General features: G+C 33.9%; 1 protein-coding gene across 2 annotated transcripts in view; it reads right to left on the reverse strand.

The window, feature by feature from the left end:
* PACRG (parkin coregulated) overlaps positions 1-26,830 on the reverse strand; it is a 219,395-nt gene that overhangs the window by 166,882 nt on the left and 25,683 nt on the right. For both annotated transcript variants that reach the window (XM_030235710.2, XM_009098952.4), the window contains exon 3: positions 3,740-3,874. In XM_030235710.2, the coding sequence (XP_030091570.1) occupies positions 3,740-3,874 (135 nt within the window). The remainder of the gene's footprint in view (positions 1-3,739; positions 3,875-26,830) is intronic.

The following is a 26,830-nucleotide window of genomic DNA, read 5'->3' on the forward strand; positions in this document are numbered from 1 at the left end:
TTTTTTTGATTCTTTTTTTATCCTCTGGAAAAAAATTGGTATTCTTTAAAACCATCTTCAATTTCCTGTTCTTGTCTATAATAAAACAAGCTCCAATGTCCTGTTCTTGTAAGTGTATACCATCTTTTTACATTTTTCTTCCATTAGGTTGAAACAAGTTTACTTAAACTTGCAACAATAGTAAAACTTACCAGCCAGAATGACAGCATTACAGAAGTATTCAAAGAGATGCCTGTCTACACATAAAGGCTTAGTCTGAAAATTCACCAAGAGCACACAACTTCCTAAAATGATCTAGTGAGATCTAATTTGCTTTAGTCCCTATTTTTAAGAAAAGACACCAAGGTAAACACCATGATTTATCTACACAGTTTAATCTTGTTTATGCCTAGGATTAATTTGGAGAAAGAATGCCCTTCCAAATTTAGCACATTTTTGAAATCATTAACCTAAGTAACAGCAGAAAATCACTATTATTTCATAATTAAATATTCAACAAGTTACACAGAAACAGTTCTGTACATTTCCCGAAGTTTAAGTTTATATTTCATCTAGGTCTACAACCATAGTTACACATAGCCAGCCCTTACAGGTAATTAATTGTGGGCTTCAAACTTTAGATATGCAGAACTGTCACAAAATCAAGGGTCATTTGTGTGAATTCTTTGGTACACGTTAACCAAATACAATTAATGTGTAATAAAGCATTTCAGATTCTCCTGTTCTGGCTAAAAATTACTGTATTCTGTCCAAAGAATTACAGCATAATGAAGAAGGGATCGAAGTATTAAAAAAAAAAATAATGTCTGAGAATTACAGTTTCGATTCAGTAATTATAAAAACAAACAAAAAAGCAAATAAAATGCAGCCGTGTATTTTGCAGGAAAGAACAAATTCCTGTAGTATTTTCCTTTCCCATAAAAAAATCAGGTTTTTGAGACCCTCCTGCATTTTCTCTCATGCACCATTTGATAGATAAACTAACAAGAGTGAAATGAACTACAATATACATTATAACTAAACAGAGAAAAAACCACTCTCAACATAAAACATTGATATTGGGTAATTACAGCAGTATTAAATTATTGTTACCATTCATTTCTTCTTTTTATCTTTCCACTTGACCATGATTCATGCAAATAAGTACACTTCAGCCAAGCTTTTACAGGACATTTGCCACGACACATTTCATAAGTAAAATATCTTTTCAACTGTCATGAATTTAGCAGTATTGAGTAAAATATATTACTAAAAAGTTAACTTCTTTAATTAGATATACAACTAATGAACTGATGAAAAATAGCCATTAGATGTCTTTTGGGTAGTGCAACCATGTCCTTAAAACAAGTGAAAAATCGAGACCTTACATTATCTGTACCTTTAAGTATCAGCTAATGATGAACAACATTCTCACCTTTTTGCAGCTCTGGGTAGCTTCTAAGACTTCAGAAGGTATCTAATTCAAAGTTTGAACTGGAAAATGCCAGTTTGCCTGTTTCATGTAATTAAACTGCACAGCAATCAATGACAGTTGCATGTCAATCTAAACAATAGCCTCAAGTAACTCTACTATCTCAGTGTTGTTGAGTGCCTGCCTGCCACAGAACTCACTCAGGATTGATTTGTGACTAAATTGAGTGGCATGGAAAAAGGGAAATAAGGTTGAATCTGAACATGCACTAATACCAGAATGGAATAGTCCAGTACTGTGCTCCTTACTTGCATTCATACTGAAGTTCTGATATTTTTTCCCAAAAGAAAGGATGAGCAGAATAGCAAAAGTAAGTCTTTCATGACATCTCAGTCCTACATTACAATAGCTAAAAGCCAGTGTGTTACTGCTTTGTAGGTGGACATTAGGTCTAGAAGACTGCAAAGGGTGTTAAGAAAAAATACATGCTGAATCTTTGACTAAAGAATCTGCTGTTGTGACTGTTCAAGGCACTCTGATTTCAAACAATTAAAACTGCCACATATATAAATCATAGATAGTATGCATCTGTGGTTGGAAGGCTTGCAGATAAGTTAGTAAGCTGAAGTGACCCATAAGGATCATCAAATACAACTCGCTTCTCCTCACAGGACTACCTAAATCTAAATCATATGACTAAGAGCTTTGTCCAGAAACTAACAAGCACTGCCCTGGGAAATCTGTTCCAGTGATCAACCACCCTCTCAATGAAAAACCTTTTGCTAATGTCCCATCTGAACTTCTTATGCAGCTCCATTTAATTTCCCGATGTCCTAAGTCAACTAAGCAGTCACTAGCATCATCTAGTGGAATGCCAGTCCAGAAGTATTTCTGTATCTCTCAGTTTGATTTTGAGAAATTAGAAATTAAAAAGCCTCAAGATAAAAATTAAATTGTGCAGATTATTTTGCAGTTATTTCAAAACCACCTTTGGGTCTTACCTGGTGATGAAAGATCAGAGTGCAGGCTTAAGTCGTAAGCCTGTGACTTCTAGTTCAAGGGAATTTCTAGTGTTGTCTGAAGCCAAATTGCACTGGAATCTCACCTCGCTTGTGGGTAAAGTATTTTGGGACAGAGATTCCCTTTGCTGCGAGAACTATAAATTATTCTTTGTGCTGATTCAAAACCTCTGTAGGCAACAAAATAGTAGCACAAATCTTTTGTCTGTATTTCAATAAGAGCTGCCTTAAAAATTTAGTTGTTATCAAATATTGTACTACTTACCACACTACAGTGCCAATCCTGTTTGCTTCATTACAAGCAGAACCAATTTTAAGATTGCAAAATTCTTCCTTTTAGTGTTGACTTAACATAGCTTTATATTTAAATTTGGCATCATGTTTTTGACATGAAAAATTTAAAACATTCTACAAATCTGACACATTTTGTTCATGCATATCGTGTTCATTTTCTGTAACTAACATGGGTTCCAGCAAAATCTTTTTCTAGTTCAATAAATGAGACAAAAAATAAAGTAATTCACGACAACCAAAATAATTAAATAGTAGGAGCAGGCTAAAGATCAGCATTCATTTTTTAAATTAAATTTAAAAGTCTGCAGTAGTTACTTAGAAGATTGGCAAGTTTTACAAATAACATCACCAAGCATTTTAGAGAGAAACACAGCGGCATTAGAATAGAGTCATTAGGCAATACATTTATTTTGAAGCCAATTAACCTTTTGTCAGAGAAATGTCGGAGCTGTAATGGTTTCAGCAGTGGAGGTCAGCCTGTAACAGAGGCACGTATGACAGCGATTACGCTGTCTGACATATGCTGGAGACTGAGAGTACAGCCCTGGAATGAGAATCTGCCTTCGTTTGTATTCTGCTCTGCATTTTCAGGGAGCAGACAATCTTGACCTATCCATTTAGGTAATTAAAGCTTCTATTTGGAAGTGTCCTGCAGGAAGGTGAAATCTGGGGGAGATAAATGGCTGCTGCTCACTGTATCCAGCCACTTCCATCATTTGATGGACTGCCTGAAACAGGCTGCATTGCCAAGTCCTCATAAAAATAGAGATGAATTGGGCAGGAGACAATTCTCTAAGGCAAAGCAACTCTGTCATCTTCCTTTTTGCAGCATATAATTTAATTGTTAGCCAAGGCAGGCAGCTGACTCAGGGGCCTTCCTCTAATGACTTTCCCACCATCTTCCCTTTGCTAAGAAATTATTTCACTGTATTTACTTGCAAGCTAACTTTGTTGGACAATGAGAGATGTCACTTCAATAAGCTCAGCTGGTTGTCACAGCTGTGCCAGGACTTACCTTCCAGGCGATTTTGTTTCCGACACACTCATGTTGAACAGCAATTGGAAAGTCTCCTCTGTCATAAAACTTGCGAAAAGCCGTGTGTTTTGCTGGTCTTCGTTTTACTGATCCTGCAGGTGGGGGCCCTCTTACCTTAAAAAGAAAAAAAACACAACAAAAAATAACCCCAAAGTTTAGTGGTAATATATTTTTAGAAAAACCCTAAAGCCTGGCTTAAAATAGATATAAAAGAAGAATAGTAGTGATCTCCCAATATATAGTTTGCTGTCTTCTTTACGTGCTAAACTTCACTTCTTTGAAAGTACACTTTGGTAATGATCTACAGGTTTTGTTAACTGTTTTTTGTTTTCTTTTTTTGCCACTTTCAGATTATCCCATAAAAACTGGCAAAATTTTAAAGTAGATCTTTCTACTATCAAACCATTTTTATCAAAACCAAAACACCAAGAAGGTAGTGACATTACATAGTACAAGCTGTTGGGAAATTAAGTATTTCTTCTTTTCTGTTTCTTTCTAGAAGTAATTTGACTTGCTTTCCAACTAATATTATTGCTTGCACCTTCCACTATCTTTTGCTAGTCATTAGGTAACAAGATTAGGTAATCTCTTTTAGCATATCCCTTCCCTAAATGCTATGGATTTGGCTTTCATAAGACTTCCAGTCCTTCAGTATTGATGGCTGAAGCACTGGAAAGAATGATGAGGTCTTTTGCTCAGACCTCTCTCATCTGCCTGTGAGGAAATTTGATATAGCTTCACTTAGTTCCTTATCAGAGCTATTGCTGGTTTAGCATATGGCATAGTTTGAATGACAGTCCAATTCCAAAATGCTCATGCTGGAACCTTTTTCTCAAACATGGTAGTACCAGCAGCTAACAATTGGCACTATGATAATAGAATTTCAAGTACTTAAAAGAAATCTATTGTTTAAGCTAATTAACAAAGCTAATCTCAAATGCTAAGAGAGTCTAAGAGAGCTAAATTAATCTTAAATGCCCTTGACAACTGATTCTTCACTGTTAAACTCCATAGCTGTACATCTGGGATAAGAACTTCCTACAATTCTCTGCATGTTCCTTTTGTTAAAAATGCTAGAATGTGTCATTTTCAAAAAAAAAAAAAAAAAAAAAAAGATGAGAGCTTCAATGATTGTAAACCATACCCAGTATTTGCTATTGTTCTATTTGTCTTCAGTGACCCCTACATTGGTTTCTAGCAGACATCCAGAACAGAATGTAAATTTGTAACATCCTCTTTTTCATTTGGGCTATTCTGTAATTTAATTCTGCTAACTTCAGATCTAAATTTGACTTAGCACTTTTTTCCCCCAAAGTGTTTTCACATAAATTTCCACTGGCCTAGGTAGAGGAGTCCACTATTGACATGCCTACACTGTACTTTTCTACAAATTCCTTCAACTAGGGCTACTAAACTGTGACCTATTGTTGCATATTGCTGTTCCTGATAGACCATGTCCAGTCAAAATAAATTTGATATGTGCAGCTGTAACTCTGTTTAGTAAAAACATCTGCAGCAGTTGAGAGTAATACTCAAAGAAAAGCATTTCTAACCAATGTAAATAAACCTCTACTTGCTGTTCTGCAGAGGAACAGTTTGTTCTATGCCACCAATATAAGTACTTTCACTTGGTTTTTTGTGGGGTTTTTTGGGTGGTTTTTTTTTTTTTGTTTCTTATTTGAGGCAAGTCTCAGTCACTGCACTTTGAGGCCACCTGAAAAGCACCTCTGTTCTTTTTTATATTATTCACAAACAGGTCTTTCATACATCCTTTAAAACATCATTTTCTGTAGAGGTCACGGTTAGATTTTACCTTAAATTATTGATAAAGAATATGTTGCCTTGATTACATGAGATACAATCTGAATTCGTTCTGCCACACTACCATAATTAGAGGTAACTAATGCAATCTTAAATTACATCTTCTCTGATACCAGACATTCTCTTCTTCCCAACTCACGTTAGTAAATTTGCTACAAGTCTTTTCCTACCACGCTTTACAAATTTTCTAGAAAATATGTTTATGTTAATTAAATTTCTTCCTATTCTTTATCCAGGAACAAAGATACTAGAAGAACTATAGGTACGTTGGTATCAAACCCCTTTGTTGTGCATTGTCCTTACATGAAGGCTTAGAAGCTCCATTTTAACCTGCTCTGATCTGCCACCTCAAAAAAAGATTGCTAGAATTAGAAAAGGGCCAGAAGAGGATAATGACTGAAGGCAAATAACAGAATAAAGTGAGAAAATTATTACTATGGAAGAATCAAATAAAGAACTATAAAATCATGACATTATGGAGACAGTGATAAGGGCAGATTTTCCACTATCTCCTCCAGTAAAAACATGGGACATAAAAAAGCATCTAGTCAGTAAGAAGTTTGGAACAAACAAAAGTATTTATGCATTCATGCAGAAAATAGTGGATTTATGGAACTCCTGGCCCAAAGTCAGTGTTGAAAATACTAAAAGTTTCTGTACATTCAAGCTGTGACTGGAAAAGTTGATGAAAAAGGAATCCATTCAAGTTGACTAAATCTTTATTATCAGGAATCATAAATACAGTGAGTATTATTTTTCATGTGATACAGTCTGTTTGGTGGATCTCTCAGCTTTACATTTAGTCTCACAGTGACATCACATTGGCACCTTATAGTTATCCATTGATTAACTGACATAGCAAGTATTTTTTCAGATGATGAGCTCAATGTTAATAATATAATTTTTTGCCATTAATTTTAAGTACATTGTGTCGTACTTTTTACTATAATACTTAATTACATTTCTAAAACATCAGTTCTCAAAGGCTTCCACTTGTATCTGTCACACCACGATTTTAATCTATTTTAATAACAACTCCAAACATTATGTCAACTATAAATTTCATTATGCAATACTGATTTTTTCAATGAAAAAATAAATAATTAATTATTCCTAAACTGAAATATTAAGAGTTTTCATTAATAAATTTCATCTATTATCATATCTCTCATTTCAGTATTACATGTCATTATTGTCTCCACTTGCATATGAACTTTTTTACCCCCTGAACACCTCTTGCACTGTATAATTGGCAAAGTACTGTGTACAGCTGGAGAAGAAGCAGTGTACTGAATACTTGAACATAGTGTCAACAGAGAGAGCTGTGGTTTTTCCCTGTGTCTTAAAGATGCTTTTCTTGTCAGATTGGTCTGCAATAGATACTGAAACCTCTAAATACCTGTAAGAGCAACTGACTTCAAAGCAATGAAATGATCAAGACAGAAATGAGCCTAACATCTATCTAGAACAAAGAAGTATCAGCAATCAGGAAGACGGTGGAACTGTCCCTGCATTGAAGATACAGTAATGCTGCATGACTGAAGAGTACTTTTGTGCTCTCCCCTTATTTAATGAAGAAAACTTGTTTCATTTGTATCTGACAAACCTGGCTTATGAGACCTTTGCTAGAGTAGCTGCACTGAGCCACTACTGCTTACCTTTTGCAAACAATTTCTTTTCCTTCCAGCCTTTATTACTAGGGAGACCACCATGGAGCACTATTCTCTAACGCAAACATTGCTTTGGGTCATTCTAGCTGTGCACAATCTGCCTGTGGAAAACTGCATGTGCTTGATTTCCTCTTTCACTTTTTTGCAATTCCTGATCTAAGCCTGGACCACATGATCTCTATAGGCCTCCCTCAGCTGAGCCTTCTCAGTGATTTTATGTAGCTAAGTGAAATACACAAAAACTAATCAGACAGTGCTTTTCTTTGGTATAATGAGTTTTGCCTCCTTACATTTTATATTGTTAGAATTACTGATAAAAAGGTCATTCTGAAAGTATTCCATTTATTGGAAAAATAGTAACAAATACCATCTTCTTCAAGTTAATAAAAATGTTTCATTGCAATATAGTGAGAAAGATTAAGATTAGAGTTCCAGTTAATTAAAGGCTAATATTCATGATGGCAAAGTATATGAAGCAATAAACAGATTCTAAGGTTCGTTAAATGCCAAAGAGAAGTTGAAGAGTTTCATAATTGCAAAACTAATTTATTGTAATTCTATGCCATTGAACTATCTGACAAGATAAAAGATGCAAGCCATTAAGCAAAAAAGAGAGAAAGACCATATTTCTTTCACTTATTCATGGGCATGGAAAGCCATTTTACCAGGTTGCATTCTTAAACTTTTCAGTGATGGCACATTAGTAAAATGACTAAGAAAATTTTTTTAAGATTTAAATAGTGATTAATATTTGTAGGTTAAATTGTGTTCATTTTCTGAGCGTCAAACTCCATGCACACTCAGGAACATAAACATGTCTGTGTAGGACTATCGGATTTACAGGGTGACCCAATGTCTGGGAAGAACGATGCGCATCTGACTCCAAGATATCAGAGGGAAATTTAATGACTTTATTATACTATAACTACTACATCATACTTACTTCTAACTAACTACCCAAAACTTGTGACTGTCTGCCGACAGTCCCGACTCACACGTGGATCCAATTGGTGGATCAAAACACCACCACCAGAATCCAATCAAGTGATCACCTTGGGTAAAAAATCTCCAGAACACATTCCACATGGGCACAACAGGAGCAGCAAGCAGACATAACAATTGTTTTCCCTTCTTCTCTGCTTCTCTCACAGCTTCTGTCTGTTCAGAGGGCACGTGAATACCACATAGGACAACTGGCCATTTTTGTGAAAACTAACACTAGTTTCATGAGCAGTTTAAGCCAAAGAAAAACTGGACTGAGATCCTACTGTTCTTATATAACAATTTATATATTGCATTTAATAAAAAGACAAGTGGTGGAATCAAATTTAGTAAGATTTTTCTTATTAACCCAGACTAACACATTTAGAAGAAAAAAATCATTTCCACTTTTTGTCTGCCAAGATTCTTACAGGAAAATTGGAATTTAACCCTAGCCTTTTATATTTTCTCCTCACAAAAATATTTCATTAAATTTAGCTTTGAAGCTACAGGAATCAAAAGTTATATGACCACTCAACTATCTTACCTAAAAAGAGCTTCCTTGACAATATAATGCCGTATATCACCTTGAAGAATGAAATTTTCAAAATAAAACCCTAAATTCCGATTTGTATTCAAACTAAAAAAAAAAAAAAAATTATGTGTACAAAATTGCACTGTATCCACAGAATAGAATTTACTAATTCTTTCTGTTTCAGGGGGATGTAAAGGTGATGGCATTAAAGAAATGTAATCACTGACAAACTCCTTGTCTCATCCTCCTCTTGTATTGGTGTTAAACTTGGCTAATGCAGCATAGTTCACCTGGCAATTCGCTTACTTTGCCATGGGAAAGATCAGCATTCATTTCCTTGTGTACTCGTGCCAGAAGCTGTGGCCAAATCCTAGTGTCAACGTCAAGCAAAATGCAATATATGAAATAAGTCAAACTATGCAATGAAGAATACTCAAGCTAGCAAGAGTTTTCAAAAATAAAGACCAAATAATATACCTAGCACTATTCAGGGCCATGTTGACACCCAAAACTTTACTAGAACTGTCACCTGCAGGGTCCTAATCCTCACAGTGTGATAAAGCTCTTATCTTGGCTGGACAGGCACTGACACAACACTGCCTTGGTACAACTCATGCCCAATGTACAGGTGGAGGTGCCAAAGCTATGAACCACAGTTTGTGCTTTTGGTGGCAGTCCACACAAAAGTATCTTACATGTTTCTACATTGGCAATCTCATCATCAAGACAATCTCATCAATAACCCATGAGAAAACATCAAGATTTTGGCAGTTACCTACCAACACAACAGAAAAAGAGGAGATTATAGTTTTTGGTAACATCCACAGAGTTTCAAATAAACAGAAGCAGTACTACAGATTTGGAAACACTAATCTTAGCAGTGTTAACAATCAGAACCTCTAGGCAACCCCAAGAGGATCTGCTCTGACTGGTAATAAGCAGCAAAGCCTGTCCTGCTCTTCTTAATTTACTGATCCTAATTTGATTAAACTGACTTAGGTGGTTAATACATTCTGCAATCATGTTTTGATTTTGTTATGCAGTCATACCAAAAATTGAATGAGAAACTTCAAATGACAGGAGAAGCACAGTGAGATGTCCCAGTAGGTACTGCTGAGTTCCACATTAATTCTTTTTATTTAATATCAATATCGCGAGCATTCAATATCAAAAGAACACGATCCCTCAACATGTATCAGATAAAAGCTTTTTATATCCAAAAAGAAACAGGGAGATTATTCTTCAAATGTGCCACTCTTGATGTGCTTTAAATGGTGTCACATCTAATGCTTAGAAGCTGCTTCTGGGGCTATTCAACAAATCTGGACAACAGATCAAAACCTGTCTCATAACTTCAAAAGTCAAATTGAGAAAAATCAATTTTACGACCCTCAAATGAAACTACTGATAGGTCAGCAAACATTACAAATGCTTCTAAAGCACTACCACTTGAAAGAAAAATTAGACATGATTTTGTACAAAGATACTATATCTCGTTATTGCCTTGAGACACTATGGTAAGTAAGACATAAGCTGCATGCAGAATTACTCTCACCACCTCAAGAAATGTTATTTTTGATGGGGGAAGAGATAAGCTGTTTCAATAAGACAGATGTGCCTATGTTACAAACTGCTCTACAACACTTTGTACTTGGAAGGTCCTTCATCTCTTATTCTCTACTGGAATAAAATGTAATTATTTATTATAATTTAAATTTCTCTCCTGATGTTTGCCAAGCAATTTCCTTTGATGCAAAGGGAGAAGGGTGACAACTGCTACTATATTTCTCTACTAATATATTTCTTTCCTTCCAGTCCAGATGAATATAGTCTTGCTCTGTTAGTTTCACAAAGCTTTCCAGTGCATCAATTGCACTAGATCTGGAAGCCTTCTAAGTTTTTACTGATAGCTATTTTAATGTAGGGCAGGTTCCTTTACTTTCAGTGCTACTGTTGCTCAAAAGGGTATTTATTAACCTGAAAAGATATCAGTTAATCATCAGTGACAAGTTTTAAATAAACTATCCAGTGTCATGTCCTAAGCTCTTCTTTTAGAATTGTTGCATTTATGTGTGCTGTGACTTAAGAAATGGCTTAAACTCCATTTAATTGCTTTTTTCCTTAAGACCTTCCTGAAGCCCTGCCCCCTCTTTGTCTTTCCTGAAACTGCTTTCTACAGAAGTATCAGAAAGTAATATACTGTGAATTTTACCATGATTCTTTAACAGACTGTTTGGGAAGGAGTTAATAATAACTCTTTGGACATCATGATGTCTCAGGTGTATAGTGAAGTACAGACAGATTAACTCTTGTTAAATGTCAAAGCCTGCCCCATTTTTTAAAACCTTACTATTGTTTTTTAGGCTTAATTTTTTCTGTCATGCTACCAAAAATGCCTTAAAATATTACAAATCTCTCTCTTTTCAGTAAGCTGATTAGTCTGGAGAGTACTGACAAGGGTTTTGGGGCGCTTTTTTTTTCCATTTTGGAAAGGAATCTGAGACACAGATTCCTTTTAGCATTGCAATCATTCTTGGCAATAGGCTGTCCAACTGCTTCAGCAGTAATTTCCTCAGTTTCTTTCCACATAAGATAATTATATCTTAAAATGTCACTTCAGCAGCTTTCCTGCTAGCCTTCTTGTCCTATATATTTATGGGATCAGAGATTCAGCTAGGCATCATTTTCTTTCATTATTGCATACATCTTTTATTCTACTTAGCCTTGAAATAATACAGAAGATTGACCTAAGTTTTTCTATGGTTCACAGGAATATTTTTTTGCACAGGGAGGCATATTCTATCTAGCTAGTTAAAACATGGTTTTTAAAAGTTTGAGACCTCATTCCATTCTTTACACTCAAAGCATCCCCACAGCCGATGTAGAACTTTTTTCTTCCTTTGCCAGAAAATATGACCAACTACATATTTTCTTTTCCTCATCATGATTATTTCCTCTTCTTAAACTCATAATTTCCACAGCTGACTGCTAGGGTGCTAACAGGAGCAGAATCCCATCCTTCCCCAGTTTTGAGCTTAGCAGGAAGCATGAAGATACTCTTGGGTGAAGCTCAAAGGACAGAAACAGGGCATCTTCAGGATATATTATTAGCAAAGTAGACTTCATCTTAACTACCTAGAGACTGATCATACAAAACTTAATGAAAATTTCAATTTCATCATAATTTAAAGATTCTAAAAAATTAACAAGGATCATTTTTACTTAGAAGAAACTGAAAATATCCATAATGTGCAGAATAAAAACTATTCTTTTAGTCGTTATGGCATTTCTCAGTCAAATTATGTCTAATTGATTTTCTTGTGTTGTAACCTACACATTTATACTCAATTCAGTTTAAATTGACACCCCTAATTTACAGTGTACAGATTCCTTACAGAAATGGTGTGGCAGAAAAAAAGAGAATGCCTTATATATGGGACTTCAATATATTGGGATGCTATTTCCTAGCATATTCTGACACAGTTTTACTTGGTATATATGGTATTCTAAGCAGGGATTGGAATGAAGGTATCTAGTTCCAATGGGACTGCTATAATCAATTTGTTTAAATCTTATTTCTCATATGTGGTTCTAGAACCCTTGAAAATATTATTTAGTTGAAACCATATCCCAAATGCATATATTTCAGTCCTATAACTGAAAAAATTCTAAGATTTTCATAGTAAAGATGAGTGTCTTGACATCCAGGGTACAAAATAGGACACCAGTTATTGAGAAATGTATTTCTGAAATTTATCAAATAAATTAAAAAAATTGAAAAAACCAAAATAAATTAAGGCGGAACTATGATGAAACTGCCCTACATAGCATCTAGGAAAGGGCAATAATAATAAAACTATTAATAAAACTCCCAAATGCAAACTTGTATCAATATTGCACAGGTACATTGAAGAGAAATATTACTGTCTTCATACATTAATCAAAAGTAATTTTTTTAAAAACCCCACAACTCACAACTATGCATATTAAGAGTTGAAAAGTATACATTATAGACTAGAGTGATAAATAGGTTACTTACTAATGTTGGTAATTAGCAATAGAAAACTTTCAGTGGACATTTTTTATTTATTGACTACTAGCTCCATAAGGACAACTAGAGTGCATCAGAAAATCTAGTCCCGTGAACAACAAACTGCTACAATTACACAGAACAATGCAATCCAGAAAAAAAAAAATCTTTTTTGATTTTCACTAAACTTCTTGGAGAGTAGGCAGAGTTTCAAGTAATCATACTCTTTGTATGCTTAATTTAATTTCCATTATAATTACATTATAATCACAGAATCATTATCCCTACTTTGTAAGGACAATAAAGAATAAAAAAGATTATATATTGATAGGTTTAAACACCGCCCAACCAAACCAGAGCAAGTACACAAAATATGCAAACCATATAATTTATAGTAAATTTGGATATAATGAGGCAAGGAAGAAACAGTCAGCTGTGTTAGCTAACATATAAACGTGATGCCAAACATACCCAAAGGGAACCCTCTGGTTATGGAGAAAAGGTCATCAACAAAACATCACATTCCTCCCATCAAAACAGCTGGGATGATGATCTGTTTCTTTCAAGGAGGAATAGCTCCATTGACTTCAGAACCCAGAACATACATTAGAAGGGTGAGCACAACATCAGCTTAAGGCACGGATACAACAAAGCGTGTGTGTATAAATTTCAATAGTTTCACTATCGGGCATAAGCATAAATAATTGGATAATTTGACAATGTGTACATATCTTCTTATCTAGACAGATTTTTTTTTATCAGACTGCTAGTACTTTAATTAAATGAATCACAAATTCTTGGTTTCACACACAGTATTTTTCTATGGCTTAAAGAAATTGCATAGGGTGCTTAATCTAGTAACTTTGCCCTGGAGGCTTTGCTATTAAATCTCAGTGCAGCAAGTGATGGAGATTGCAAGTGACCTAGGCTGTAATTCAGATTAAACAGCATTTATTTCTTGTGCTACTAGATGCAATCCTTGTTTATAAAGCTTTTTTTTTTTAAGAGATTTAAGTACTTTTTTATTCAAATTTACATTTTGCCAGAAAGTTCAGACTCTCTTTTCCTGCGACACATTTGGACTATCACTTGTTTCAATTATTTGTTTGGGGCTTGATTTCCTAACATGGCTACTTATTTCTACTCTAATTTTGTATATCTTTGCAGCCTCTCAGAACAGCATCTCTTAGATAATTAAACTCCCAGTCTGAAATTCAAGACATAGAAATCATTCTTTAAAGACCATGCCAACCAAAGTAAAAACATTTCTGTTTTTTTAATCATAAAGGAAAATATTTTTAAAGAAATCAAACGGTAGTTAGGAAAAATAAAATTCCAGGAAAAGTTTCAATTTTGAGTATCACAAAGCATAATTCCATTGGAACCTAGTAGACTCTTGAGGTAAGATAGAAAAAATAGAAAAAATCACAGTTAACATAATCTAGTTGTAAGATGGAGTTAAGGGAAAAGGAGGTAGCTTTTAAAGTGCCAGAACAGAAAAATGAATAATTTTACTCCACATAAGTTGCAAGCGAATCAATCAAAAAAACCATAAAACCTTGTCAGAAAGCAGTTCTTCCATGAACATAAATGAACAAGAAATATGGCTCTGAGACATGAAAGTTTCTAAAATGATTTTCCTTCCGTCTCACCATAGCATTTTTCCACATACAACTGAAAAAAAAAAAAGGAAAAAAGAAAAAGAAAAAAGACTTCATGATTATGAAAAAAACTTTTCCAATATAGAAAAATGAAGAACTGTTTGAAGAAGCATTGAAAACAGATTTCCAAATAGATGTGACATTCTCCCTCAGTTTAGAATCTTTATGACTTTTTAACATACTCAACAATTTTCCTGGTGGTGATTTGAACAAATCATCATTCAATGTCCATCTTGCTGCTAGATATAAATATGGACACTAGGATAAAGACTGCAAGGCACTTGGCTATTCTGAACAACATTGCATAGTTTGCTGTCACAAGGCTACATACGCCATTTTTTTTCTGTCAGAGAATCCAGTTTCCAGTAAGCCAACATGAATACTGAAAGATAACTGGAAATTTGAACACGATTCTCTACATGGCAAAATTTATTTTCATTTTCACAGTTTTCTCCATCTTTCTGGGTAGAAAAAATGCTCTTTCCAGTAAAGACTAAAAGCACAGTTGAAACCCCAGAAGAGTGAAAATTGGAAACTAGTAGTAAGACATTAGGCTTCATCCATCTTTTCTTCTTGAACTCACCCAGCTTACAACAAGATAAGCAAAGGAGTGAGTTCTTTGCAGAACGGAGGATCAGCAAAGAGACTGTTGTAATTGAACAGTATGCATTGTTAAATCATTGTAAAGTCACTTAAAATTTTTAGTAAAAAAAACTTTGTTTCTAACATATTAATCTTTTTTAATTAGCTCTATTTTTCTTCACAAATGCAATCCACATATATAAAATCTAGCAGTAAGATTTGCAGATAGGGTGAATAGTATTTATTAGTCTAATTTATAGACTAATAAAACAAACAAACAAAATCAAAAGAGAAGCACTCCTTCAGCTCTGTAACAGAAACTGCAACTTCAAAGTTAAACAGAAATAGAGGGAAAAACTTGACAATTTTATTTGATACATATCAATTACACCATCTCAGAAAGAAAAGATGGCTGGGGAATTGTGAAGTAAAAATGTGAAAGAGAGGTGAGCAATAACCATTATTTGCTTATCAGATTTATTAACCTTTTAAGAAGAAATTAATTTTGAGCAATACAGTATTTGACAATTCAGCTGTCAATTGAGACAGATAATAATAACACTGATAGAAGTCAGAATAAAGTACTGCAGCTAGTCATAGAATAGAATCACAAAATCATTGAGGTAGGAAAGGATCCCTAAGATCATTGAGTCCTATCCTTAACCCAGCACTTCCAAGTCCACCACTAAACAATGTCCCTAAACTGCCACATTCTCATCTCTTTTCACTATTATTTCCAGGTATGCTGATTCAACCACTTCCCAGGGCAGCCTGTTCCAGGACTTGACAACCTTTTTGGCAAAGAAAGTTCTCCTCATATCCAATACAAACCTTTTCTGGTGCAATTTGAGGCTGTTTCCCCTTGTTCTATACCTTTTAACTTGGGAGAAGAGACTGACCTGACTACACCCTCCTTTCAGGTACATAATGATAAGTTGCCCCCTAAGCCTCCTTTTCTCATTAACCAGCTGATAGTTTTTAATTTTACTGGTTACAAATATTTAGCTCAGTTTTTTCTATCTTTTTTTTTTTTCATATTGAATTCTCTACAAATTACCACGGAAATGGTTTCTAATAAGAAGGTGTATGGACATTTCCATTTCTGGGACAATTTCTTTTTGTGAAAAAAAAACTGTAATGTAATGAAAAATTATTTGGTACCCATCCATCTAACAAGAGCTCTCTTGGTGAATTTATGAGATTACTGGAAACAAGGAAAATCTCCAGCTGATCATATATTATATTTTGCATTTTATGTGCCCAAGAACTTGAAATCTCACATTTCATTTTCCATTTCAAAATAGTCATAGTTTTCAAAGTCCTGAATGTAGTGATTCTGCTCTTAATTATACTTTCTTTATCAAAAGAAAAGATGGTCTTACAATAGATGGTTAACTTAGATGGATTGAAGAGACTACTTAGAAGGTTTACCTAATTGAAACAGTGTTTTATTATAAACCAAATACCCACTTTAAAAATACACTGCCAAATTGCTGCAAATATTTACACAACAAATCAGTACAATAGAAAAAAGTGAGGGAACTCAGATATTCTCATAAACAATTTTGAAACAACAGAAGGTAAACTCATTGAGCAAGTTCCTTGCTATGAATTATTTCCTTTATTCCTGAAAAAACCAAGGCTCTAAAATTTCACATTTATGCAATCAGTCACTTTTTGCTTTATATTTATCAATCAAAATACTTTCAGCTAGTAATAAAAGAAGAAAAAAATTAATCATATGGTTATTGGTAAAAATCACAGCTTCAAAAAGCTCAACAAAAGATGCTTAGGATTATACAGTGTTGCCACAAAAAGAAACTGCAAAGATGCACAGGCGAAGCATGCAATCAGAGAAAAACTAATTTGCAAAATTAAGCCAGATTGTAACTGGCTTAGTAAAAACATTGATATCAGATGCTAGAGTTTGCAATAAAGGGTGTTTGGAAGGATTAAAGAGGCTATAAGAGATTATCAAACTAATCATAGCTGATATTGGCACAAATCAGATATCAGATGCCATATATTAAAATCTTTAGATATGTCTTCTTTAGAAACATGAAGTCCTAATAGCTAAAAAAAAAATAAACAGAAAAAATGCATGTGCATAATAAAAACCAGCATTTTGAAAACCCAGTGAGGTGCTATTAGAAAATCCACTTCGAGGACAGTTCAATGCTGAATAAAAGGAGGGTTCCAAGAATCTGAAAGGACATAAAATTTATTTTCTATCTGTATTCATCATTTTATTCTGTCCTATTAAAAAAGCTATTTTAGCATATCCTTTGTTGTCAGGCCTTTCTTATTAAGATGCAGAAAAGAACCATAAACACTCTCCCTGCATCCCCCAGCTGGGTTGCAGAACAAGTGTTATCCCAGGATCATTAGCAGGCAACCAGATTACCAAAATCAAGAGCACTTACATAAAAACTCCAAACATTCAGTTGCCACTTTTCTTTAGACATATGATGAACATACTCTACTACTGAAAGAATGTGGAAGAAATTTCTAAGAAGTTTATGTATATTAAAAAAAAAAAAAATTTAAAAAGGCAAAAATGGTGCAATTAGCCAAACGAATTGTAAAAAGCCAATGCCAAAAAATATGGTTCTTTGCACAATTTTGTAGTGAATTTGCCAGTTTCAACAGATAAGAAGAAAAAGAGAGAATGCACTCATAAAGCTATAGGTTCTGTGAAGATCAAAACCATATTGAGTAACTGCTTAGCGAATTCAGGAAAGCAAAATTAGAGCAATGACAAAGGTAGATGACAGGTAAAACTTATTTTCAAAACTACTGAAAGTGTTGAAAAAAATCTTAACAGTAACCACATCTAAAATCTTAACAGTAACTACAGCTCATACAGACATAACAACTTTTGGTCAAAAAAAGACCAAAAGTTATTTCAGTTTGCTTAAAAGTTATGCAAAGAGAAACTACCCCTCAATAACTCTAATGATACATTTGCATTCTTTTTTCTCATGTGTTTTCTCTTTCAGCCCCAGGAGGGTCATTATCTATCATGTCAACCTATGAACTGGATTAAACATAATGAAACTGCAGAAAAATTGAATCAGAATAAAATATTCCCACATAGGGACAAAGACAAAATGAAAATAAAATGTTAGCAATTATCACTATATGATGGATATTTCCATACCATTTCTGTAGCTTTCTCAGAATATTCTGCCAGAATATTCTACCAAGCTCTGTAGTCTTCTGTTTCAGTGAAATAATTATCTTCAAATATTTCTATCATGTGCATAAGATGCATTTAAGATTTTTAAAAGTACAGATACAATAACCTTGAGCTGCTCATTTAGAAAGGGTGTTGTACAATGTCATCAGCAGATCCTGTACTTTTACTACGGCATCTAGTGATAACATGCTATGAATTTACAGCTACACCATTAAGAATAGTACAGAAATGCACAATTTTCAAAGATTCTAAAGCCATATAGATAAGGCAATCTCAGAAAACCAAGAAGTTTTCTTTTCTCTGGCTTGCTTTCTTTTCACTTAGAGGAAGAAACTGATCGAGAAGGCAAGTATTAGTAAAATTTTCATGGCATTTAACACCTTAGCATTTCTGCATGCTAAGGAATAAACTCAGGAACATGACTGCACAGAATATTTGATGCTGAGAAACAAATTATTGTGCAAATCAAATATGTTATCACAAATCTTTGCTCCAATACAAATGCAGTATAAAGTTGCAACTAAATTTAGAGAATGACAGATTATGCTGAGTTGGAAAGGACCCACAAGGATCGTCAAGTCCAAGTCTCAGCCAGAACAATTCCCACGAATCACATCATGTGCCTGAGAGCATTGTCCAAACACTTCTTGAACTCTGTCCGGCTTGGTGCTGTGACCACTTCCTTGAAGAAAATTCCAGTGCTCAAATTTGAAGAAAATCTTCCCCTAACACTGCAAAAGCAATGATTTTTTTTTAGAATCAGAACTGTTGCAGTAATTATTATTGATGCCATATGACTGAAACTGCCTGAAATGTGGTGTTCTGAAAAACACTGAAGACTGGAGAATTGTGGTATGATTGATCCAAGCCTTGTCTTCTCCACCTACATCTTCATTGATTCATTAGTTCCATGGGGCTTGCTGTACCCAAAGCAGGAAGGAAACATGGAAAACTGAAATAGTATTGCAATATAAAACTGTTTAGTAAAGCAGCTTAAAGACATTTTAATTAATGAACAATAAATTACATTTTCACAGGAAAAATACAAGAAGTAAATGTTCACAGTGATTTTTTGAAAACAGCTCAGAAAAAGAATGGTACTATTATGCTAGAAAGGAAGAATATCTAACCGGGGGTTATTCCCAAAAATCCAATCATGACTGGGAGATAACAGTAAAAACTAACACAATAACTAGATTAACATTCTTCTGAAAAAGCTATTTCTAAAGAAAATATGAGAACCTTAAATAATCTGATAGCAATAAAAGAGAAAATACTGAGAATGTTAACCTTCTGAGAAATAGATTATTTGCTAACAGAAAAAAAGTGAAAAAATATTTGATTATCCACGAAACAGTGAATATGGGGAAAAGATACAAAATAAATTAAATGCTTATCAGTGTAATAGTTTTCCTACTTTTAGTTAATGACATTGAAAATACTACATGATGTCGAACACACTGGTCTACGTGTCCTAGTGAATTAGGAATGGAAAAATAAAAAAGTAAGTATTTAACTAGATAATGAAAAAACCAGAGAATAAATAATAGAGAAATATTCTGTGCAGTAAAAAATATTTTCTAAAAATTATATTCTATATATCACAAAGGAACTATGATGAATGCTCTACTTAGTGAGAAATAAAAAGGGAGACTGCATGCACACACAGCCTGAACATTTTTGCCCAATACACCCGAATAAAACACCAAGTAAAAACTGAATTTATCACAAAGAAGGAAAAAATAACCAAGAATCCTCTAGAGGATAAAGAATTTATTCTAAATATAATGGCTTCAATAAAGAACTAATCCTAACAGGCCTTTTCCTTTTTTTTAGTAATTCTTAGATGTGATTATAGAAAAGCCTACACTCTACTGCCTGAAGTAGGAAATCATGACTCCCAGTGTATTTTTGAGGGATTACTATCAAGTGCAAGCTTCAATAGTGGCTTTGCTATCTCAACATTCCAAAGCAACAAGTTGATCTAACATCTCACCACTGCTTAAAGGTAGAGTTTCCTTCTCCTCCACTCCCCAGTGCCTGACATGCATTCCCAACATCTGACTTTTACTGGGTGATGTGCCTGTGAGTGTTCCCTGAATTGATACATCTGAATAACTTCATAGAAAACTAACCTAGGGGAAAACGTTAATAGGTTTTTGCTGGCTTAGAAAGCCAAATCACCTTACTCTAGTGTCAGATGAACAGGAGACATGGCACAAGTAGAGAGGCTGCAAAATGAAGACCAGTGGAGGAAAAAAAAGATAAACAGTAAAGATTTCTAGGCAGCAGCAAAGTTCACCTGCTCATGGAACCCTATCTGCAGAAGGGAGGATTTACTGCTGCTTTTGGAAGCTGGTGGAAATGTTTCCTGCAGGGCACACACGCATTAATGACAGGGATGTCTCCCTCCTCTCTGGAACAAGACAACTTCAAAGGAACTCAATCTATGTAACACTTTGGAGAGCTCGATAAATCATCTGAATGCCCCATTAAATCCTATTCAAAACTGCTAATTGCCTGAACTCTATCTACTCCAGTAAATATTAAAAGCTGGCTCAGTAGTTTTGAAAGAAATTTCCTTGAAGCAAGGGGATTAAATCCAATGGGCTCTGGACCAAGTCTGCAGGGTACATCATTAACACCCATCTAGAGCTGGAAATTTTCCAGAATATTTCATTATGCACTAATTAGTCTAGAACAATTTTTTCTTTTAAGTTCTTTCACCTTAAGTCCATACGGAAATACATCTAGGAGGGGAGCATTCACATAAAGATAATTATTCTAGAATAATTATACTTTGGAAAAATCCAAATCCAAACAAAACCTGGTAAATATTCCCTTTAAATATGCCTTTCAGTATAATGGATTTACATGTAATGCAAGAAGTTATCTTCATTACCTTTTCCCACCTGCTGATATTACATATAAACAAAATACTTTTTATACAGTCTGCAGGCCTTGTTTAGTCCATTGTATACAAGACCAGAGCTCACTGCTGCTTACCACTGCTGTTACCACTTTCATGGTAGATAATTTTTTTCCATCCCTGCTTTACAACACATAGACCCTACCTGGCACATTTGGCCTGCATTTCCTGCTTGCAGACTGTATAACCTTACATTGAGCTATAAGAAAATACATTTTTTGGAACATTTGCAATAGTTCAAACAAGCCATGTACAGAAGCCTTGGGAAATCACAAAACTAAGCAACTTTATCACCAGGAAACAGCCTATAACTTACTGAAAATTACAAAATTTGCTTTATAGGAAGAGTTCGTTTGGGAAATTTCAAAGTAAATGTTATTTTTTAGAACTTAAATCCTTTGAATCTAAAAGCTATAAGAATTTTTTACTCAAAATTTCCATGAAATAAAAAACATTACAAATAAAACTTTTTTTTTAATAGAAATCTTATACATTGATTCTGAAATTTCCCTATTACATTTAACCTTCACAAAAATAAAAATACAAAATACACTAAACAAGCAAAAACAACCAAAAAAACCCCCAAACATAACTCAAAAGAATGTCTGTTTTCTTGTAATTCTTAGTAAAATTCAAATTAAAGGCTACCTGTGGTTGATGACCTTTCACCATCACAATAATTACTTCCAAAAATGGCTAACTACATGGGCATGCCTCCTGTTAGCTAAATTCAGGTGCAGGTACAAAGCTCCTTTTACTTTTTTAAAGCAACTCTTCTTAGAGAGCAATTAACCTAAAGATATGTACATTGTAGATAAGCCTACATAACAATTTTTATAGTGTCCTTCTTAAAACTGATGCAGTTATATGTATCATGAGTTAAAGAAGAATCTCAACAGAGACTACATGCCTAAAATGTGATTTAGATTACATAGCTAAGAAGTGTTTTTCTTGGTTCTTTAAACATACTTAATTTTGTTTATACATCAACTAGATCAGATAATATCTCAGTGTCTTCAAGGAACAAGAAAATGTTAAGTGAAAATACAAACCATAACAGCAAGCACATATTAAGTCAACATACTGTTTTTGAGCCAATTGGCTGAAATCACAATTATTTTGTGTCTTCATAAATTATTTCATATGAAGCCCTTCTGAGATTTTCAAAATACCAATGAAATGTATTTCAACTTTAAAAATTGGGTTGCTGTCTCTTCTCTTATATGGATTCTCAAAACAAAAACAATGTAAGTTCACTGATCAGAGCACAGATTAATGATTTTAAAATGCTTACCAGTAGAAGGTAAACTAAACAAAACTGCAGACAAGACTTTATAGCCCTTCCGGAATTTACAGGCCTAATGGTTTAAAGAAATACTTTACAAACGTTACAAACAGACTGAGCAAACATTGGAAATATCAAAAGCAAACGAAAAATATGAAACTAACAGTATATTTATTCCTAAGGAACTTCTAAGTTTTAAAAAGGTACTCAGGCATCTCACTCCCAGTATTTCTGCAGAATTAGGAGTTATATAGTAAGCAACTCTACCTAGCAATAAAATAAAAAGTTATGATCAAATATAGGCAAAGTTAAAACACCTACTTTAAAATTTCATAAGAAAGACAGCATTGGAAACTGTTCTAAAGAGTAAAAGCTGCCTTCATACTAGAAATCCATAATATTATTTCTCCATTAGCCTTGATGGATATGACAGTAAAATAATCAGTGTTTTGTTTAGGTTATCTACCGTAACATTAAAATCCGTTACAGTAATCAAGTAAAAAAAAAAAATATGCTTTTCCTTTTTATGGACCATTCAGTAATGCCTTAAACTATCATTTTTCAAGAACTGAAACTTTTTTAAGTAGAAGGCCCTACAGTAGATCCTCTTTACACAGAAAACTTAACATTTTTCTTCTATTCCAAATTACAAATAGAGATGAAGCTTAAACCTAATGCTAGGAAAAATATGGCTTGTTCGGGTTTTTTTTCTGGTTTTGTTTGTTTGGTTGGTTGGTTTTGGTTTGTTTTTTGGTTTTGGTTTTTTTTTTTTTGTTTTTTTTTTTTTTTTTTAATTAGGATCAAAAAGACAGTACTTCTTCCCAAAAACTGACACATCACTTTGTGTAAAATTATCCACACTTCCAAAAACCTCTTCAACTCCTATAAAGAGTAACCTAATAGAACGTCTGACTAATCCAAACACCATTATACAAGTCGAATTATAATGATTAAAGTTCAACTGATACTAACTCTCAGCTTTCTGGAAGAAATAAAGACAGAAATGAATATTAAAATTCACTGTAATTTTAATCAGTAATATGCAAAAAAGGTTGTGACTTTCTGATATGAAGTAGCCCTTGACTTTCATAATTCTTAAGCACTGTCTTTTATCATTTTGCTGATGTATGCTATATTTTAAAATCAGGACAATGGATGTGCTTCTTAAACTGTAAATTGGGTTTTATATCAGAGACCTGTCAGCACCATGACAGGTCGACCTGACAGTGGTCTTGCATTTGCAGCTCTCCTTCATGGCTGCTTTTCAAGGGGATAAGTCAGTCTTTGAAATGTAAGATTTCTTGATATCTCAGGAAACATCCTAGAGTCCTAACATGTACTGTTTTTATGATCTTTGAAACAGATTGAAAGCAGAGGTATTCTTTGTTGTCACATATATTGTTATTAATCAGGGGCACTTAAGTTTTGGAAAAATAATATAAATTAAAATACAATTGACTTTTCTATAACCTCTAGGGCAAACATCAAAATTCAGGAGAAATGGTTGATTTTTCAGTGTTACTGATAACTGCAAAACAAAAACAAACACTTACCTCATTAATTTCTTTGCTATGCTGATTACTCCAAGCCTAATGATAATGTTTTTAAAATAAAATGATAATGTTTCATAAATCTACTCATGCTAGATAAAGACTGTTTTGTAGGTATTATTAAACTTGATTGATCATAATCTCTTGAAGGCTACTGGCATCAGTTTGCTGATAGTACTGCTCTATAATACAACATAGATGAAAGGAAAAAAAAGTGCTCAGAAAACAGCTCATTATTATAGAATCTGCTTTCTACTCTGTTTTGTAGACTTCCTTGCTTGGCTTACATAGCTGCAATAATATTTAAAATCTACCTTATACAGAACATGCTATTTGGGTTGCTTTTTAAAAAAATAATTACAATTCTTTTAGCATCACATTGCATCTTCCAACTGCAAAAAGTTTATTATACTACTTTCAAATATGTACTTGAAATTCATAAAAATAAATTACATGGGAAATGCAGTAGTCACTGCTGACTCTCCTGACATGACTCATCAAACCAAGCTCCAAAAGGGTATATATTCTCAACAAGATTTCTGTTTGCAATCAATAGAAAACACTACCATAATTTATTTTAATAACTGTTAATGTAAGTGTTCACAAGTAATTGTGCTGTGAGAATTATTTATTAGTATATTTTCAAATTAAAAAATAATAAAAATGTACACTGTACTTAAATTATATTTTGACTTTTTTCTTGTAGTATTAAGTATCTAACAAAGTGAGAATGATAGAATACATTTTGGGGCTGAAAATACCATAAAAATTTTTGTAAAAATTTGGCCTGTTTTTTCAACTAGCAGTTATAAGTTTGAATTTTACTGAGTGGCAAATGAATATTAACATGCCTTTGAGATGAGATAAAAGAAACCTACTTTGAAATATACTCAAGTAATAAAGCGAGTAAATTTGTTTGCACCCATTTCAGGATGTCACCACTCTTCCAACAAAAATGTATGTTCAAAGCTGCATGGCCACAACAGCCTTATTCCTGCTGCAATGTTTCTTTTTCCTCCCTTGCTTCAATCTAGATATGATAAACTGTTTTCATGTACTATGTAATCAAAAAATTATATTAATGTTCACAAAAGAGGGATCATATTCATTCCCTCAAAAGAGGGATTACATTTCTGGTAATTTATCATGCTGAAACAGCTCCTCACAAATGTAAAAGGTGAAATCTTTCCACTCCTGTCACTTTCCCATTTGACATGAATGCAGTATAAAAGGTTAAGGATATGTATGTACATATGGAGGCTCTTGTGAGACATAAACCTGAATCTCTTCTGGAGAATCCAAGCTAGACTTTACACTTCTAAGCCAAAAGCCTCCAAACACTAGCTTACTAGTTATAGGATGTCAGCTTAGCACTGGCACAGGAGCAAGTCCCAACTTCATTTGTTCAAAGAATACTGATAACTGAGTATTTTCTGAAGAAGACCCTTCAATCTTTCAACTGCAAGTGAATGAGGGTACCTTCCTGCACTTGTAAGCCAAAGATGACAAATATAAGTTGGTGTGATACTGTACGACACCATATGTTTCACATTTCCTACTGCAGGAGGCACCTAGTCAGAACAGAAGTTTCATCCTTTTATGGCAGTTATCCTCAAGATGCTATACAGGGAGCTTAGTGACTAAGCTGTGGATTCCATGTTCCTCCTTGGGGAACAAGAGCCTAAAATTCAGGGCTGCACTCCACACCCATTATTGGGATTTGCAAAGCCTCTTGATGATTAAATGCCTAATCAAACAGCTGGTACTAGGCTCTAGAGACAATGCAAAACCACAGGGGTTTTGAAAGAGAAATGCTATACAATCATCATCACAGGGTAAACGTGACTCAAGGCCAGGGCTTCATTGTTGGAAAAGTGCCAATCAGTTATATTTCTCTTGTGACTGGATTGGGAATAATAATTCCCAGTAACATATGATTACAATGACATGTTATATGTGAGAATAGGTCATGTCATGCCACACCAAATTAACAGGAAATGTTTTAGTGACTTGTATATTTTATGGCAGCTTACCAAATAAAATATTCTATAGAAATCAGCATTAATCTTTCATAGGTTTGCATGAATCTCTACCAGGGTTAACCCAGTTAAACTAACCTCAGAACTTGAAGAAGAACAGTAACTGCATTAGGGAAAAAATGCTCAATTTTCTTCTTTGTACTCTTCTAGATCTACTAAACATCATAATTATGTCCTGATTTACAATTTTTTCATTGACATACCATGCATCTCAATATAGGATATATAATTAGCTTTCAAGAAGCTTTCAAGAACAGATTTGTCTGGATGACTATCTGAAGAATTGCTATAAAACAGCAAGTTGAAATTACATCTACAGAGTTACTGAAGTTTATTCTTTCTCATGGAGAGCTAAGCAAATAGCTACACTAAGATATTAGAAGTAGTAAAATTCAGAATTAATTAAATAATCCTTATTTTTTCACCTGAGAAAGTTACATCAAAAGAAAAAGCTATTCAACAGTCAGTTGTTTAGCACACTCAAGATACCAAGTATTTATAAATGTGAAAAATATTAATTTAAGGATGCAAGACTTATTTTGAATCTTTTAGAGACAATGAAATACGAGAAGAACATTTCATTTTTTAAAACAGTCATTATTCTTAACAAAGCAATAATATAACCAAACCAGTGATTCAAAACCAGAGACAATCATACGTCTCAAGCCTTGAGTAGTGTAGTTGTCACTGTGCATTTTGTTAACTTTTGGAACCTTTATAAATTAAGGCAAAATACCACGTATTCAAACACAGAGAGGTATATGTTTGCCTTCCTGGAAAATCAGATA

This window comes from Serinus canaria, chromosome 3, assembly GCF_022539315.1.
Source record: "Serinus canaria isolate serCan28SL12 chromosome 3, serCan2020, whole genome shotgun sequence".
NCBI lineage: Eukaryota > Metazoa > Chordata > Aves > Passeriformes > Fringillidae > Serinus > Serinus canaria.